Source organism: Grammomys surdaster, unplaced genomic scaffold (genome assembly GCF_004785775.1).
Source record: "Grammomys surdaster isolate TR1022 unplaced genomic scaffold, NIH_TR_1.0 144, whole genome shotgun sequence".
NCBI lineage: Eukaryota > Metazoa > Chordata > Mammalia > Rodentia > Muridae > Grammomys > Grammomys surdaster.
Genome location: NW_021604602.1, coordinates 6,218,244 through 6,233,760, shown reverse-complemented (window position 1 = coordinate 6,233,760; position 15,517 = coordinate 6,218,244). Strand labels below are relative to the sequence as shown.

General features: G+C 48.0%; 1 protein-coding gene across 1 annotated transcript in view; it reads right to left on the bottom strand.

Annotated features, from left to right (window-relative positions):
• Positions 1-15,517, bottom strand: part of Dync1h1 (dynein cytoplasmic 1 heavy chain 1) — a 62,625-nt gene that overhangs the window by 26,959 nt on the left and 20,149 nt on the right. The window contains exons 12-35 of the mRNA XM_028764406.1: positions 14,197-14,337; positions 13,329-13,505; positions 13,090-13,200; positions 12,888-13,007; positions 11,812-12,051; positions 10,751-10,906; positions 10,471-10,584; positions 9,991-10,101; positions 9,704-9,913; positions 9,393-9,539; positions 9,098-9,264; positions 8,846-9,019; positions 8,161-8,326; positions 7,888-8,076; positions 7,030-7,224; positions 5,784-6,066; positions 5,454-5,554; positions 4,239-4,398; positions 3,425-3,668; positions 3,086-3,269; positions 2,632-2,844; positions 1,772-2,010; positions 1,457-1,613; positions 299-526 (exon numbers count right to left, since the gene is read on the bottom strand). Of these exons, the coding sequence (XP_028620239.1) occupies positions 299-526; positions 1,457-1,613; positions 1,772-2,010; positions 2,632-2,844; positions 3,086-3,269; positions 3,425-3,668; positions 4,239-4,398; positions 5,454-5,554; positions 5,784-6,066; positions 7,030-7,224; positions 7,888-8,076; positions 8,161-8,326; positions 8,846-9,019; positions 9,098-9,264; positions 9,393-9,539; positions 9,704-9,913; positions 9,991-10,101; positions 10,471-10,584; positions 10,751-10,906; positions 11,812-12,051; positions 12,888-13,007; positions 13,090-13,200; positions 13,329-13,505; positions 14,197-14,337 (4,227 nt within the window). The remainder of the gene's footprint in view (positions 1-298; positions 527-1,456; positions 1,614-1,771; positions 2,011-2,631; positions 2,845-3,085; positions 3,270-3,424; positions 3,669-4,238; positions 4,399-5,453; positions 5,555-5,783; positions 6,067-7,029; positions 7,225-7,887; positions 8,077-8,160; positions 8,327-8,845; positions 9,020-9,097; positions 9,265-9,392; positions 9,540-9,703; positions 9,914-9,990; positions 10,102-10,470; positions 10,585-10,750; positions 10,907-11,811; positions 12,052-12,887; positions 13,008-13,089; positions 13,201-13,328; positions 13,506-14,196; positions 14,338-15,517) is intronic.

Genomic DNA, 15,517 nt, shown 5'->3' with positions numbered 1-15,517 from the left:
AGAGAGAGAGAGAGAGAGAGAGAGAGAGAGAGAGAGAGAGAGAGAGAATATGCATGTCATAATACTCAGAGGACAACTTGTGGGATCCAGAGATCAAACTCAGATCAAGCAGAGGCAAGCATCTTTACCACTGAGTCATGTGACTTCCTCACATTTAGTTTTCTAGTAACCATTTAACATTTGCAAGCTGCTCCAGTGAGTCTCCTCAGGATCTATTTTCTCTCTGCTAAATGCTGGTTTCTCACCCCATCCTCCTAGCCCCAGGTCTGTGGCCCCAGAGGAAGGGCAGCCTTCACACCTGTAGCATTGGAGAAGCGGCCTCTTCACCTTCGTCTTCTTTGCCTTTTCGCCGACGCTGGGCCTCGTCCTCCCCCTCATCCAGGGGAATGCTGCGCAGCCTGGCCAGGAAGTTATTGAAGATCATGTCTGTGCTCAGCACATCCTCACTGAACCACACCATGCCACAGCGAGACACCGTGGCCAGGGTTGCATACTTCAAGTCCTGCACTTCAAACATTATTCGCACCTTGAAGGAAGAATTAGGCAAGTTAAAATGTGAATATTAAAATTTTATTACCTATATGTATACTGAAAGAGTATTCTAATTATTTTTTTGCACTTAAAAAAAAAATATACAGCTCATATGGCCATAATACCAATACGTTCTCTTGGTAAGAATTTGGGAAGGAAACTATGCCCTGTGGGAAGTTCCTGTTGGCATGGGGGCCCAGCTACCTTACTGGTGCTGTCATGGCAAGCCTCAGTGGGCAGGCTTCTCCTATAAATACGGCTCCCACGTTGCACACCCAAACTCACCCACCTGAACCACAGGCCCATTCTATTTCCACTTACATCCAGAGTTAGGCCACCTGCCCAGATCTCTCATGTGGTCAACAGTGGGGCTAAGATTCTAAGGAGGTCAGAATCAGAACCTTAACCGCAGAGACATCAATCTTACAAAACCCAAGCTATCAGACCAGAGTCAGACACTTCGGGGCCATCAGTCACAAAGGGACCTGATGAGATTAATGAAGGGCTAGTAAGAAGTCCACACTTCAAGACCAGGCTCGGAGTGCTCAGCTTGTTTCTGAACTGTAAGCATCAGTGCTGACACAAACATCAGACAACAGACCCCAGCATCTCTCTCTCACACTGCTTCTCGTCATACCCTCCCTCAGCCAATCCTAAAGTGAGCCATGTGTACACCAGGTGTCCTACACACGCACCTTTGATAAAGTTCAACTTACCAATCAGGCACTGTAACCGATTAACAGACTTTAGAGGTTACCTAAAACTTGTCAGCCGCTTAACTCTGGGATGCTCTACTTAGTACTTCCTGGCTGAAGATGACATGGCTAGCTGAAGTCTTGGACTGTGGAACTGGGAATAGTTGGGGGAGGGGAGAGAAGGACACCTAAGGAGCCTCTTCCCGAGCCACAGGCGGGTGGTTACTCACATTGGGTGGCAGGCTAAGGCGCTCTCCGTTAGGCAGTGTCAAGAGCTTGTTGTCATCCAGCACAGAGTTCAGGTTCTCCACCCACTCGGGGTCCACGTCACCATCAAAGACAATCCACTGGCGTTTCTGCAGCTCCCCTCTCACGTTGTCTATGATCCTAGTTTGAAAAAAGTTTCAAGGGCTTACTCAACCCAGGATTCCTGGATTTAAACGCTTACCCTCCCAATGGATTCTGTTATTTATGTAAACAGGGTGACTGCAAGTGCTTGGACCCTACAGTCCCGGAAATGCAAACATCAAACAGAGTAAACATACTTTCTCAGCACATGTGTGAAGAGTCCATCTGTCCACTCCCTGGTGTTAGGATCCAAGGTTCCGTAGAGATGGTCTTTGCTGATGGCCTTGGGGTCAATGATGTGGGCCACACCCTCCACACCCTCAAGCCTCTCAAGAGCCTTCAGCAGCACACGCCAGGCCATGCTCTTCCCACTTCCTGAAGGCCCAACCATCATCAGGCCATGGTTAATCTGGGTGATCTGATAGAGCTGGAGAACCTGCAGGGCCAGAGATCAGCACTGAGACCGTCAGGGGATGAGAGACAGACAGGCTCTGTGGCATTTCTGGTGACAGTGAGCAACGAACAGATCTTCTGAATTCCTAAAGCCAGGAAACTCTAAGAGTGTGTGGAAACCACATCTCTAAGACACTTCTACACCAGGGAGGAAGTCTGAGCCAATGAAGTAGATGTCTTTTATGCTCTCTGTATACGGAAACATCCAAAGATTCTCCAAGGATGAGAAGATATAAAAAGGAAAGGATTATTCCAATAAAGAGTACTCAGGTCAATACACACAGTGGGTATAAATAACAGCAGAGGAAGAAAGAAACTGGTTCAGAAAGGAACCCACAGCTGACTGTCAACCGAAACTTAACCCCGGGGACTTGGAAATCCTTAAAGGCACAAACCAGTTTTCATTATAATTATACCTTTAGTCAGCATTTTTAGAGTTAGTGCTACATGTAAGAGACATGTTTTGCTACCCGTGTGTTAGTAAAGGGACACTTAAGCAAGCCTTGGGCAAATCTAAGTCTCACTCTGCCCACACTGGCCTTGGTGAGCCAGTGTCCTCAGATGGCCGGGAGCCCGTGGTCTTGGGAGCAGCAAGTTACAGTACCTTTTCAACCCACATCCCGCCGACTTCTTCTCCATCGCCGTATGTCAAGTACATCTCCTGACACACTTTCTTCAGCTCTTCTCGAAGGGCTGTCATCTCCCCACGGTGGTACTGGACTCCAGGGAACACGTCTGACAGGAGACTGAAGAGCAGCGGGATATCTTCTGCCACCAGCTTGGGCACCATTGTCTCGCAGACACTCTGAATCAGAATCTATGGGGTGGGAGAAAGAACTCCAGAACCTCAGGCAGGAGGATCACACTGAGAACTCAGGGTCTTGACCAAAGTGTCCTAAGGTGAATTTCAGAACATGCATGTTTTCAACAGAAAACTTGTAAGATGGGTGTGGTAGTGGGTGTGATCTCAGCACTTGGGAGGATGAGGATAGCCACAAGGTTAAGACTAGCCTAGGCTATCCAGTGCAGGGAAAACAGTTAAAGCATTCTGCACAAACCTCCTGCTCAGGCAGGTTCTCAGCAATCTCTCCTTCATCAACTGCTTCCCCTCGTTCTTCTTTCTCCCTCTTTATCTTCTGGATCCTCTCCCTCTTCACATTGCCTGCACTTACGAGCACACTCTTCAAAGCCCGAAGCCCAAAATCATAATGGCTTTGAGAAGACAGCTGCTCATCACACAGTCTGAAAGAGAAAGGCTCTTTAAAAGAGTGCTCTTTAAGCAAACAGCATTTACAGTGAAGGAGTGAGACAGGCATCTGAGAGACTTGAGGTTAGACAGCAAGGATAACCATCAGACCAGCTAGACACATGCCCGTGACTGGCTCTCAGCTACTCACTTAAAGAATGGGACAATTTTGTTGGCAAGGACCTCAGCAGTCCGGAAGCCCTGCGAGTACAGCATGACCTGGGCGATCAGCTGCCGGTCGGGCTTAGTCATCGCCAAGCTCCGGAAGAGCTTCTTGAGGTTGTCGGGGAGGTTTGAGCGACCTGCATATCCTGGGTTCATGGTGATGAAGATAGCCATGTCTGGGCTAACTTTGACTTGTTTGTTCAGCAGCTCACAAGTAATGGGGGCTGAGGCTGAAATGAGATGACACAAACTTACTAAAGACACAGAAAATATTCAGAGTCTCTAAGATGACAAAACACTACTCACTCGACCTCAAGACCAAAGCCCAGGACTCCTGGGCTACTCTCTCCAGCCAGGCCAACTCCTCTATGACTACTGCCAAGTCAGGCACAGAGAAGGCATCTATCAAGTCACCAGAGGCTTACTGACTGTGCAAGCAATGCTGAATGCCACAAGGGCAAGAGGGGACCAAACCTGTCACTAAATCCAAGTGACAACCAAGAATCATGAGAATCACCTCCTCAATAATAATAATAATAATAATAATAATAATAATAAAAAATAATGATGATGATGCCAGGCAGTGGTGGCGCACGCCTTTAATCCCAGCACTTGGGAGACAGAGGCAGGCGGATTTCTGAGTTCAAGGCCAGCCTGGTCTACAGAGTGAGTGCCAGGACAGCCAGGGCTACACAGAGAAACCCTGTCTCGAAAAACCAAACCAAAACAAAAATAAATAAATAAATAGATAAACAAATAAATAACCCAGAAGACTCCCCCCCACCCCCCGAGAGTCTTACTCTTGTCGTAGTTGGGGTTGGAGTGCTCCCGCAGCGCCTCTTGTATGCACTGCACCTGCTGGGACACAGCTGAGAGCATCCGCTCCTCCAGCCGGTTAAACTCGTCGAAGCAGCCCCACGCGCCCACCTGGCACAGCCCCACAAAGATGCGTCCCATCGCCTGGAGTACAAAGAACCAGAGGCTGAAGTCATCTGTTAGGGACTGACGACATGTGTCCCTTCCCGGCATCCGACATTCCTCCATGCCCTAACCCAATGTTACAGTACTTGGACACAGGTCCTCCAGGAGGTAACATGAAGGGAGACACGGATGAGAGAGGACTGGGGTTCTTGCAAGAGTAAGTTACTAGAATCCATCCTTCTGACTGTCGCTCTCTTCCTCTCTGCACATGGTTAGATGGTGGGTTAACAATCTACACACAAGGCAGAGAGGCCGCACTGGGAGACAGACCTATCAAAACCACTGTGGGCTTCTGGCCTCCAGGACTGTGAGGAGAATTCTTTGTAGTTTGAGCTGTGCAGCCTGTGGTAACTGTGGCTGACTTGAGCAAGTCACATCTTTCTGAAACCTACAACTTCTCCCTTCAAAATGAGAATACCACCTAGATCCCAATATGGACATTCAGTTATTCATTCCTCATCCACAGAGAAAACACTACCACTACAAAGATGTACTGAGAAATGTGTTTCCCATCCTGTGCCAATAAAATCCTTCTGACAAAACTATAGTTTTTATTCTAATGCTTTTTTGTTAGCATGGAAAACATTTTCCATGATATTTATTTTTCTCAGCTATAGACATTACCTCAAAAAGTTTTTCCCTTTTCTAGAACTGAAGGGATAGCACAGTGGTAGAGCAATAGCATGCTTAAAATTCTCGGTTTGACCCCTGGTTTGGGAAGGGAGGATAATTTCTGCTAGAGGTGACAGTGATATCTGCTAGCCCTGACATAGGAGGAGTGTGAGTTCTAGGCCAGCTTGGGCTATACAAGGAGACCCAGTCTCAGACACACAGATACAGACAGACAGACAAGCAGGCAGGCAGTGGCCCGTTTAGACAAACACGAACAGTTAACTCAGACTGAAAGTCAAGTAGGCTTCAGTGTGTGTGCTGGGCTCTGCTGCAGGCGGAGCAGCACCAGGGAAGGCCTGCTTGCACTGGGGCTGTGAGAGGGGAAGCTTAACGGTTTCAGATGATGCAAAAAAAATTCTTACCTGGAAATCAAAGGTTTCGTCACAGTTGAAAACTAAGACAAACCGCCCCAGTTGATGGCCGAGGGCTTTGACAGACTCTGTCTTTCCGGTTCCAGCAGGTCCTGTTATTTGAGAGAGAAATAACTTAGTACTCAAGTACATGACCTAGCAAGTCCTTGGCTTGAAAAAAGCCATTAAATTTTAAAACTGCTATAATAAATGCAAGGAAATTAAAGACTTTAGCACATAAAAACATGGAATAGATAGAGAAACACACCCAAACCATCAGCTTAGTGTGTAAAAACAAGACCTGCCACGATTCCACCTGTCCAGATCTGTGAAGGAACTCACCAAATGGGGAGCCTCCAAGCCTGGCCTCCAAAGCTTGTGTCATTGTCAAATAGCAACGGTCAGTGAGGGGTGTCTGAACCAGCTTGTCTTGAACGCCCAGGTACTCAAAGCCGTAGTTAAACTTGGCATTGGCCATCTGAATAGACAGCTGCTGTAACACGTCCGTTTGCTTAGGGTCAAAGTAAAATCGCATCTGGCTGAGCCATTCGAAAGATTTGGCATTGTCAATCTTGCTTTTGATCAAGGACCTGGTAACATCTCTTTGGTGAACCAACTCTGTGATCTGAGGAAGTAAAAATTTACCATAAGCTAAAGAGCATTGTGCTGTTTGGGCCTGCAGATTATCTGTGAGATTGAAATTAGGCTGCAGGGACAGTGACAGTGACTAGCAGCAAATATTCCAAACTGCAACGGAACTTCACCAAAGGGACACTGGAAATGTTATCCATACAACAGTATCACTCAGAGTTACAGAAAACACGAAAGCCAAAACTCCTCCCAAGTGAAAACCCTGTGCAGCTCAATGTGACCGAGCAGCATCCTCATGTGCCCTAGGCTGCCCACCCTGTGCACGTACGCTGCTGCCGCCACCCCTCTGGGAGGAAGATGCAAAGAGCTGGTCATGGCTGGTGGTACTGGCCCATGCCTTTAATACTAGCACTTGGGAGGTAGAGGCAGGCAAACATCTGTGAGTTCAAGGCCAGCCTGGTCTACAGAGTGGGTTCCAGGACAGCCAGGGCTACACAGAGAAACCCTGTTTCAAAAAAACTAAAAATCAAAAGAACAAACCAAAGCTGGTCACACTCTTTCTCTCATGTTGTCCTGACTCGTCCACAGCATACTTTTGAGGGTCTACGAGTACACGCATGCCATGTGTGTGCAGAGGCCAGGGGCACTCTCTTTGTTCTCTGCACAGTTCTCATCAGGACTGGGCACTGGGACTCAGGCCCTCGTGCTTGTACAGCACACTTTATCAGCCTGGCCTTCAGTGAGATTAAAGAGGAACAGAACCAAACCCCACCCAGGTGCACACAGAATACCTGTGTCCACACATTGCCATGGTCAAAAGCCTCATGTAAGCCAGGCTGGCCTAGAGCTCCTGGCCCCCTTCCCAAAGCTAAGGTTACAGGTGTGGACCCCCACTCTCAGCTTAGTTTTCTTTTGATACAAGAGGTACATTTTAAAGCATCTTTTTCTTTCACTGCTCGGGCTAAGAGGTGAGGTGGGGTTCAGGGGTGAGGCTCACCAAGTGCTCCAGCTTCCTCCTTCGGAGAGGGGGCTGCTCCATGAGGACAGAGTCTGCTAAGACGTTGAGTGTGACCTCCACATTGCTCAGCACAGACTGCAAGGGTCCCACGTCACCACCTCCCCCAACGTTGCTTAGCGCATTCTCCACGTTCTCAGACCAGGCTATTTGGGCTGACAATACCACTAGCTGGGCCTAAGGAAAAAAGACAGGAGACACACAGGGTTGTTGGTTGTTTTGGTTTTTTTTTTTTTTGAGATAAAGTCTCACTGCTGCTTGAACTGGCTCTGAATTCACCACGTAATTGGCCTTTGTATCTCACCACCCCTCCCCAAAGAGCCTGACTACAGGTGCCATTATTGCCTGGTTCCCAAGGGGTCATTTGTAGGGACAATTTTGGAATGTTGGTTTCTTTAAAAACACAGAAATATTACGGGACTGTGCTTTCATTTTAATCCTAGGCTGCTTTGGACTGTCTGCAGTAGCTATGATTTGCCTTGTGCTCTAGCAGAGTCATGGTTTTGCCAGATGCAGAGTCTCTATGATTGTGTGACGTTTGGAATTCTGGGAACTTTTTCGAGGGTATATAAATGTAAGGGCCCCAAGAGGTTGTCGGTCATTTGAGGAGATCGGCTGTGGTTTGTTAGCAGTCATGCTCTAAGAAACAAAAGGAAAGCCCTCAGATTCAGAGCTCTCCCTCCCTCCCCTCCACCTCTTGTATCTAATAATAGGGGGTGAAGCCAGGAGGATAATGAGTGGGAACAAGAAGAACCCACAAAGTAGCCAAGACCAGCTCCCATCATCTTCAAGTCCAGGAGAGCTAAGCCCTTCAGCCTGCTTGCCTTTATTAATGATTACCTGGTACTTATCAATCCAAGTGATGTACGTATGGGGGTCAATAGAAGTCGCTTTTCCAAAAACCTCCACTTCTGTAACCGACTCTGCCAGAAGCTTAGCCAAGGTGACCCTCATTTCCTTCTCCACCAGAGTGAGCCATTCATTGATTTTGGGGTGTTCAGTGATGGACACTGGAGTTTTAAACATAACCTGAAGATAAACAGTTGTTTCAGGAATTAAATAAAGGAGTTTGAGTGTGAGGAAGCTTCTAAGCCACAAACATGCTGTGCTTACCTCCTCCCCTTCTCGGGATGAAATGCCGAGGACCACAGAGTTGTCCTCGTTTAAGATGATGCTGGAGACACCAGCGAACATTTTCTTGAAGTGCTTCTGCAACTTGGCCACGTTCTTGCTATTTCCAATGATTTCAAGCAAGTCCTCATCACCCACAAAGTAGAACCTGAAATCAAAACAACCCAGCTGCTACTGCCTGGTGTACAGAGGGTGACTCAGCAAAATGTCTAAGAACACGAGGAAGCAGCTACAAGAGAGACCTCAGGCCTGAACTCAGATCTCATACAAACATCTGCCAGGCCCTGGTGAGAGACATGTTTGCAGTAGGACTTGGGAGAATTCAGTGTCATTCACTTAAGTCATTTTGACAGTATCTGCTGTCCAAACGAACATCGCCCTACACAAACTCCTTGGAGAGGAGGAGAGAGCACTCAGGAGACAGCAGAGCTAGATCCTGGAGTGACTCAAGTGGCTTACAGAGAAAACGAGCTTAATGATGCTTATTAGTAAGATTAAAGTGGAAAACTGGGAGTTAAGGTAGCATTAGCGACAAGCACAGAGAGGCCGAGGGCTCAGTCAATGAGCTGGCCATCAAAACCCTTCACATCAACACTGAGCAGCACCAGGCAAGGGGAGAGGATGGACGGAGCACAGCACAGCTGATCTTGATCTGTCTCAGGCTCACCTGGGGAAAGAAGAGCGCTCCCGTTCCAGGTACTCTCCCAGTGCTTTCTGGATCTTCCCGAGCAGGTCGGCCAACCTTTCCAGAGACCTCTGGACTCCCTGTATGTTTAGAACATCCATCACAAGTGGAGACTTGGAGACTTTTTTCATCAGAGCCAGAAACTCCGTGCTGATACTAGAGAGCAAAGGAGAGTGGGTCAGCCTCTACCGAGGGCTCCCGGCCCTGCCAGCGCCCGACCCACTCAAGCTGTACCTCTGGAAGCGCTGGGTTTCCACAGGCAGCAAGTGTTTGATGTCCGCACTGCCTGTGAAGATGCCTTCCAAGTAGACCCAGCGCCTCTGCACATCAATCCACACATCAAAGAGAGCCATGATTCGGTTCAGCTTGTCCTCCCAGCTCAGGGCATCTTCTTCAAAAACCTAGTGGGTACACAGGAGGACAGAGCTCAACCGCTAACCTTTTGACTCAGATATGCTAGAGCTCACTGAAAATTACAAATTAGGGTCACACTTTAAATAGCTAGGCATCAGAGGTACAACTGGAGAACCTTGTAATACGGAGAGAGCTTCATGGCAGAGACGCTGTTGATATGCTCCTTGACCTTGTTGAAGAGGTCATCCCAGCCTCGGATCAGGCGGCACTTGTTCTGATAGTTGACCAAGTCTAGTTCGTATGTGTTCCACACTTCCCGTATCTGGGCGGAACCAGGAAGAGGCCGTTAGCAGTACAAATCAACACTCAAACATTTGCAGGGGCAGCGAACATCAGGGGACAGAGATGACTGTAGACGATAAAACAAAGCTTCATTTTACGTGGTCACATCCACAACAACACCTGATACCCACTCCCATCACTTGCCTGCTTCAGAAATTCTTCCAGAGCCATCTCCCCTTGAGCCACTAGCAGCACATCCTTGACAACAGCTTCGTTCTTCTGAAGGTCAACATCCCAGATCTGGCCCAGGGTCAGCTCAGAAACCACCCAATTAACATGAAGCCTCTTCATCAGCTGTTTCCAGTGCCGGTCTTTAAGTGCTTCTGATTTCAATTCAATTACCAACATGTTTATCTGTTCAGGGGCAAACAGTTAAATGAGCAGGTGCCTTTTGAAAAGACATCCAACACCCACGTGTGGCAGTCACCTACCTTCATGTAGCCCTTCAGCAACCTCTGAACAAACTCATAGGAGGCATACTGCCGAAGCCTGGCAGGGAAGTTCTTCAGTTGGTTCAAGAGGCCGTCTAGGTTTTGTCGAAGCTGTCAGGAGACACAGGAGAATGGAATTGGAGTCACAGACACAGACTCCACCCCAACCCCACCACTGTATGTGGGTTTTTACTTTTTCTTCTAAGACACGGTCTCATTTATTTATCCAAGGCTAGCCTTGAGGTTACAAAGGCCCATCTGCTTCCATCACCCAGAGTCCGGGGACCGAACCTAAGGTTTTGTGCATGCAGGGCAAGCACTCTACTTACTGAGCTACAAACCTTTTGAATGGCTCTAAAACAAACTTTCAGTTTGTATGAACCACATAAACAATACATAGGGTACAAGTGGCAGCTCGTGAACTTGCCATGTGACTGCTAACACGCAGACAGAATTGCAGACATCCACTTCAACAAGTACCTTACGAGGCTGAACTGAGACCCACGGCTGCTCCTTCATTTGATCAATCTGTTCCCAGACCTTAGAGAGCTCTGACCACACTCCTTTGAGGTCTTGTAACTCCTCCAAGGCCACCTGTGATAGAGAAGGCACGGCAGTTAACCTGGAACATGAAAGCAGCTCAGGAATTAGAAACAAGAGAAGAACCACCTTAGCATCTAGCACGATCCTTGGGCTGCCCCAGGACAGCAGCAGTGTCTGGTAGAGCCGTTCTCCAGACTTTCGACTCACAGGTCCATACCTGAACACGCTCTTCACTGCCACTCAGGAGGCCTGTGTCTGTGAGTTCCAATGCTTCCTTGGCCTTTGCACATTTCTCTCTGTCATCCTTCAGCCGGCCGAACTTCCCTTCATATATGGTGAGGGCCTGAAGAGCCTCCTCAGGACGCAGATTGCCCTGAAATAGCCAGAGCACAGAGAGTGGCAGGACTGTCTCAGGAGAGGAGAGCACTGGGGCTCAGAGGTACTGGAGCCAATAGTGACAAAGCAGAGACCATGCCTAGCAGCCTAGCAAGCAGCCGCCTGGAGATGTGTGAGCTGTACTTAGGGAAATGAATTCTAAACATGAACATGCCTAAGAACACTTGAAAAACACTAAATCTTCTTTAAAAAAAATTCTTATTTCATATGCATTGGGGTTTGGCCTACATATGGATCTACGTGAGGGTTTCTGAGCCCCTAGACCTGGAGTTGGACACAGCAATGAACTGTCATGTGAGCACTGGGAACGGAGCCTCGGTTCTCTAGAAGAGCAACCAGTGCTCTTAACCTCTGAGCTGTCACTCCAACCCCAAGGAAAACTAATTCATTTAAAAACACCTCCTGGGGACTGGAGGGATAGCACCAAAATGGCAGCTCACAACTGTCTGACTAATTCCCGGGGATCTGACACCCTCTTCTGGCTTCCAGAGGCACTACATGCGCATGGTATACAGACATAAACAAACAAATACTTAAAACCTCCTCCTACTTAAATGACTGTCACTCTGGGTAAATAAATGGCTACACGGCTTTCACATATACTTATGAGTATCAGAGCACCCACACACTGGGTAAGGTCCCTGCCGGTTCGGTCCCCAGCTCCTCACTGTTGTTTTGACAGTCCCTCGCTATGCTGCCTTAAGTTCACATACTCAAGTGACCCTTCTGCCTTAGCCTAGTGACTGGCTACCAGCGCAGCCTTTTAGTTACTGCAGGGGAAGCACATCTTTAGGCTTGAAAAGCTATGCCTCAGCATGGCCTCCTGTGTCTGGCAGAAAGGACCCAGCAGTGCTGTTGGCTGGCCAGCTTAGTGACACTCACAGTGACAGGTTTGGTCTTCTCCCAGTCGGTCAGCAGATCGGTGGTCCGGCTTTCCACAGCTCGGTCCTCCTGTACGATCTTCATTTGCAGGTTTGCCACCTGTTGCTGAATGGCAGAGTCCTTCCGACGCATGATGTCATTGAAGGCCCCCCACTCACCCTCAATGTTGTCAATGTAAAGCCAAGAAGGCGGGAACTGGAACCTTTGTTTTTCCAGCAAACGCTGACCATTGCGGTAGAGCTTTGAAAGTTAAAAAGATAAAGTGGTTTTTTTTTTTCTGTAACAATAGGAGAGACTACTGCTAACATCCCAACAAGAAGCAAGACCCCTGGGACTGAAGAACACACAGATCAAAGCACCTGCTCTTCTACAGTTGTCTGTCTCAAGATTATTACAGTTGGAGGGCACTGTGCAGAGCCTCGAGTGGCCTGCCAGTTTCTCTAACGCCACCAACTGGGCCTAGAGAATACCCTGCACCGTGCTTCCTCTCTTTATCCTGAATTTTAACTCCATTCAAATACTCAGCACTTGAAAACAGTAACAGATTTAAAGAGACAGTGACTCTCAAACCTAACACTGCTTAACAATCACACACAGAGCTTTTAAAGTGCAGATTCCTAGACTCCCATGATGCTACGTTTACTTATTGTGTGCATGTATGTGTGTAACATGTGTGTGGACACGAGTCATAGCATGTGTGCAGAAGGCAGAGGACAACTTGTAGAAGTCGGTTCTCTCCTTTACTGCGTGGTTCTAGGGAAAAGTCAGGTCATCAGGCTGACAGCAGGCGCCTTTACCCACTCAGTCATGCCTTTGCTCCCCAGCAGCCTCTTCTGGGAGACAACATCTTGCTATAAAAACCAATCTGGCCTCAAATTCACAATTCCCCTGCCTTAGCCTCCCAAGTGCTGGGGTTAGACATGTTGCCACCAGAGCAGGACTCCACGGGGCAGTCTAAGGACACATGACACACAAGGGGCTATGGCCGCTGATGACTGCTCTTTAAGAAACACTCCTTAAGGTGTCGAGTCCCTCAGGGTTCTGTTAGAACACACGAGTCACATGGGAGAACTCACCTCAACTTGCTTCTCAAACTGTTTGATCTTGCGTTTCAGAGACTGCACATAGGTGATGAAGGTCACCGCGTCAGAGGTACTGGCCGTGTCGACAGAGTGCTGCTCCAGCTCTTGGCGAGACTGTTGGCGAGAGGGTTGATTTACCATGGTGCCAGGCTTACCTGAAGCCGCCAGTGCCTGGGCAACATCCCAGTCTTCTCACCTTTGAGATCTGGGAATGGAATTCTGTCATGTTTGAGCCGAGCATCTGCCCAAATTTGCTGAGAACCTCCTTGTGCCAGGAGTCGTACTTCAAGTTCACCTTGGACTGGACCTGCAGGTGCAGTGGACAGCAGCGCACCATCAGTTCTTTCCTGGAATGTCCAGGCTCCCACCCAGAGCTGAGTACCAATACTGCTCTCTCTTATCACTGCCTGGTGCCTTCTGACACGCCGAGCTCACCTTGCCGTAATCTATCACCACTGGTCCAAACTCTTTCTTGGTTTCCGCATTGTCGAAGGTTCCTCTGGCTTTCCTTATCTGGACCAGGAGAGCTTGCCACTTGTTGAGATCTTCCCCTAGCCTGTTGTAAATGTTTTCTGCCTGCATATCCCACAAACACTGGTACTGAAGCCAAACCTGCAAACAAGAAACAGCTCAATTCTAGTTTGCAGTTCTGTAGACTGTTAAGATGCTAGTACGCACTGTGCCAACAGTCCAGAGTCATGTTTTCACACCGTTAGAGAACCTCACTTCAAAGTCTTGGAATTTATACAGCAAGAAGGAAAATGTTACTTTTCTTGAAAACCATAGTTAAGACAACACAAGATTTATCCTACTCTTGGCTTAAAATAAATATTTCTGGGTGTGGTGGAACACACCTTAATCCTAGCACTGTGAGGCAGACACAGGTGGATGTCTGTGAGTTCAAAGCAAATCTGGTCTACACAGTTCCAGGCCAGCCAAAGCTACATAATAAGATCCAGTCAGGTGTGGCAACACACACATGTAATCCCAGTTCTCAGGGGACACAAGAATTCCAGGTTCTGGTCAACCTGGTATACAAAGCGAGGAACTCCAGGCCAGGTAGGGCTGGAATAAGGAATAGACCTTGTCTCAACGTAAATAAAGAGAAGGTGGATAAACAGCTAAATGTGTAAGTAAATAAAGCAAGCACCACCTGCTGAGCCTTACTGTCTATCAGGACCCGTGAGCTTTCTAGTTTTTCTTTCTCCCTCTTTTGGTGGTGCTACACCCCGGACCTGTTCTCACACTCTTCATGTCTAGGAGACTGTAGCCACGGCATTGGACAGAACCAAGAGTGTCTTACCTTAACATACTGTTCAACTTCAGTCACAATGCCCATGACTGCAGAGTAGGACTCTTCCAGGGCAACAGGGCCATCGGGCATGCGTGTCAGTGCATTCCGATAGAACTTCTCTTCCTCGGTCAACTCATAATGCACTCCCACCTGACCAATCAGAGCCAGACACAACTGTTCAACACTGCACACAGTGCCAATCTCAAGTCACCTTTTACTTACTAAAATGACTAAAAAAAAGTCACCATCAAAAGCATTAAGAAATAAGAACCATTTTCCTTAGCTATAAGTAGTAACAAGAGATCTGATTATATTTAACTCATTAACCAATAAGAGTAACTACAAACTGGAAAACATGGAGTCACCAAAGGCACAAGGTAAGAGAAGCTGAAGAACACAAGGAACCCTTGGTTGATCTTAAGTGTCTGAGCACCCACTACCCACTCAATCTAAGTACAATAAGCAGGCACTCTCACATTCTACAGACAAGAGAAAGGACATGCATATACGGATTGTCATATGGGGTGGAAGTCTATGCAGAATGAGTAGGAAAGAGGGAGGGAGTACAGGGGTGGGACAGGGAATGGCTGCATTCTAATTAATTTATTATAGCAGAGGGGATTGAACCAAGGGGCCTTGAGCATGCTGGATAAGCACTCCACCACTGAGCTACACACCTATCACTGGCTGTCCCTTCAACAGAAAGCCAGAAAAGGCTTTATCAGAAGGTGATATGTGAACAAAGACTGGAAAGGGTGGGAGGGATATTTGCTCTGGGGACCATGAGCAGAGAATGCTTCATGCAAAAGCGTAGGGAGCAAAATCAGTCTTCAGGGCTGACGGCCAGCAAAAGTGCAGTGAGGCCTGAGCAGAGCCAGGAGGGGAAAGCAGGGATTAGGGTCAGAAAGGCAAACAGGTAACAATGGGCCCAACAAGCAGCAGGACTCTAGCTTTCCTGCAAGAGAGATGGTAGGCTGTTAGGGGACCCACCAAGGAGCAAAGGCAGGTACCCCACAGTGAAGACTGACTGTAGGAGCCAGGCCTGGGTCAGGTCAGGTCAGGTCAGGCTGCATGTGTGAGTGTGCAGACGGCTGTGTTAGAGCAGGGCTCGGTCAACAGCGCTGGTGTCCACAAACAGGGAAGCTCTCATCTGTCCAGTGTGGAGAGGAACTAGACAGTGCAAAGCCTTATCCACAGAACTAGACAGAGAGGATCCCAAAGACTGTGTGGAGATGCCTGGGACAGAAACCTAAATTCAGTTTGGTTTTGATTAGCTCAGCAGGCATTTGCCACCATGCCTGATGTCTTGAGTTCAATTCCCAGAATGAAT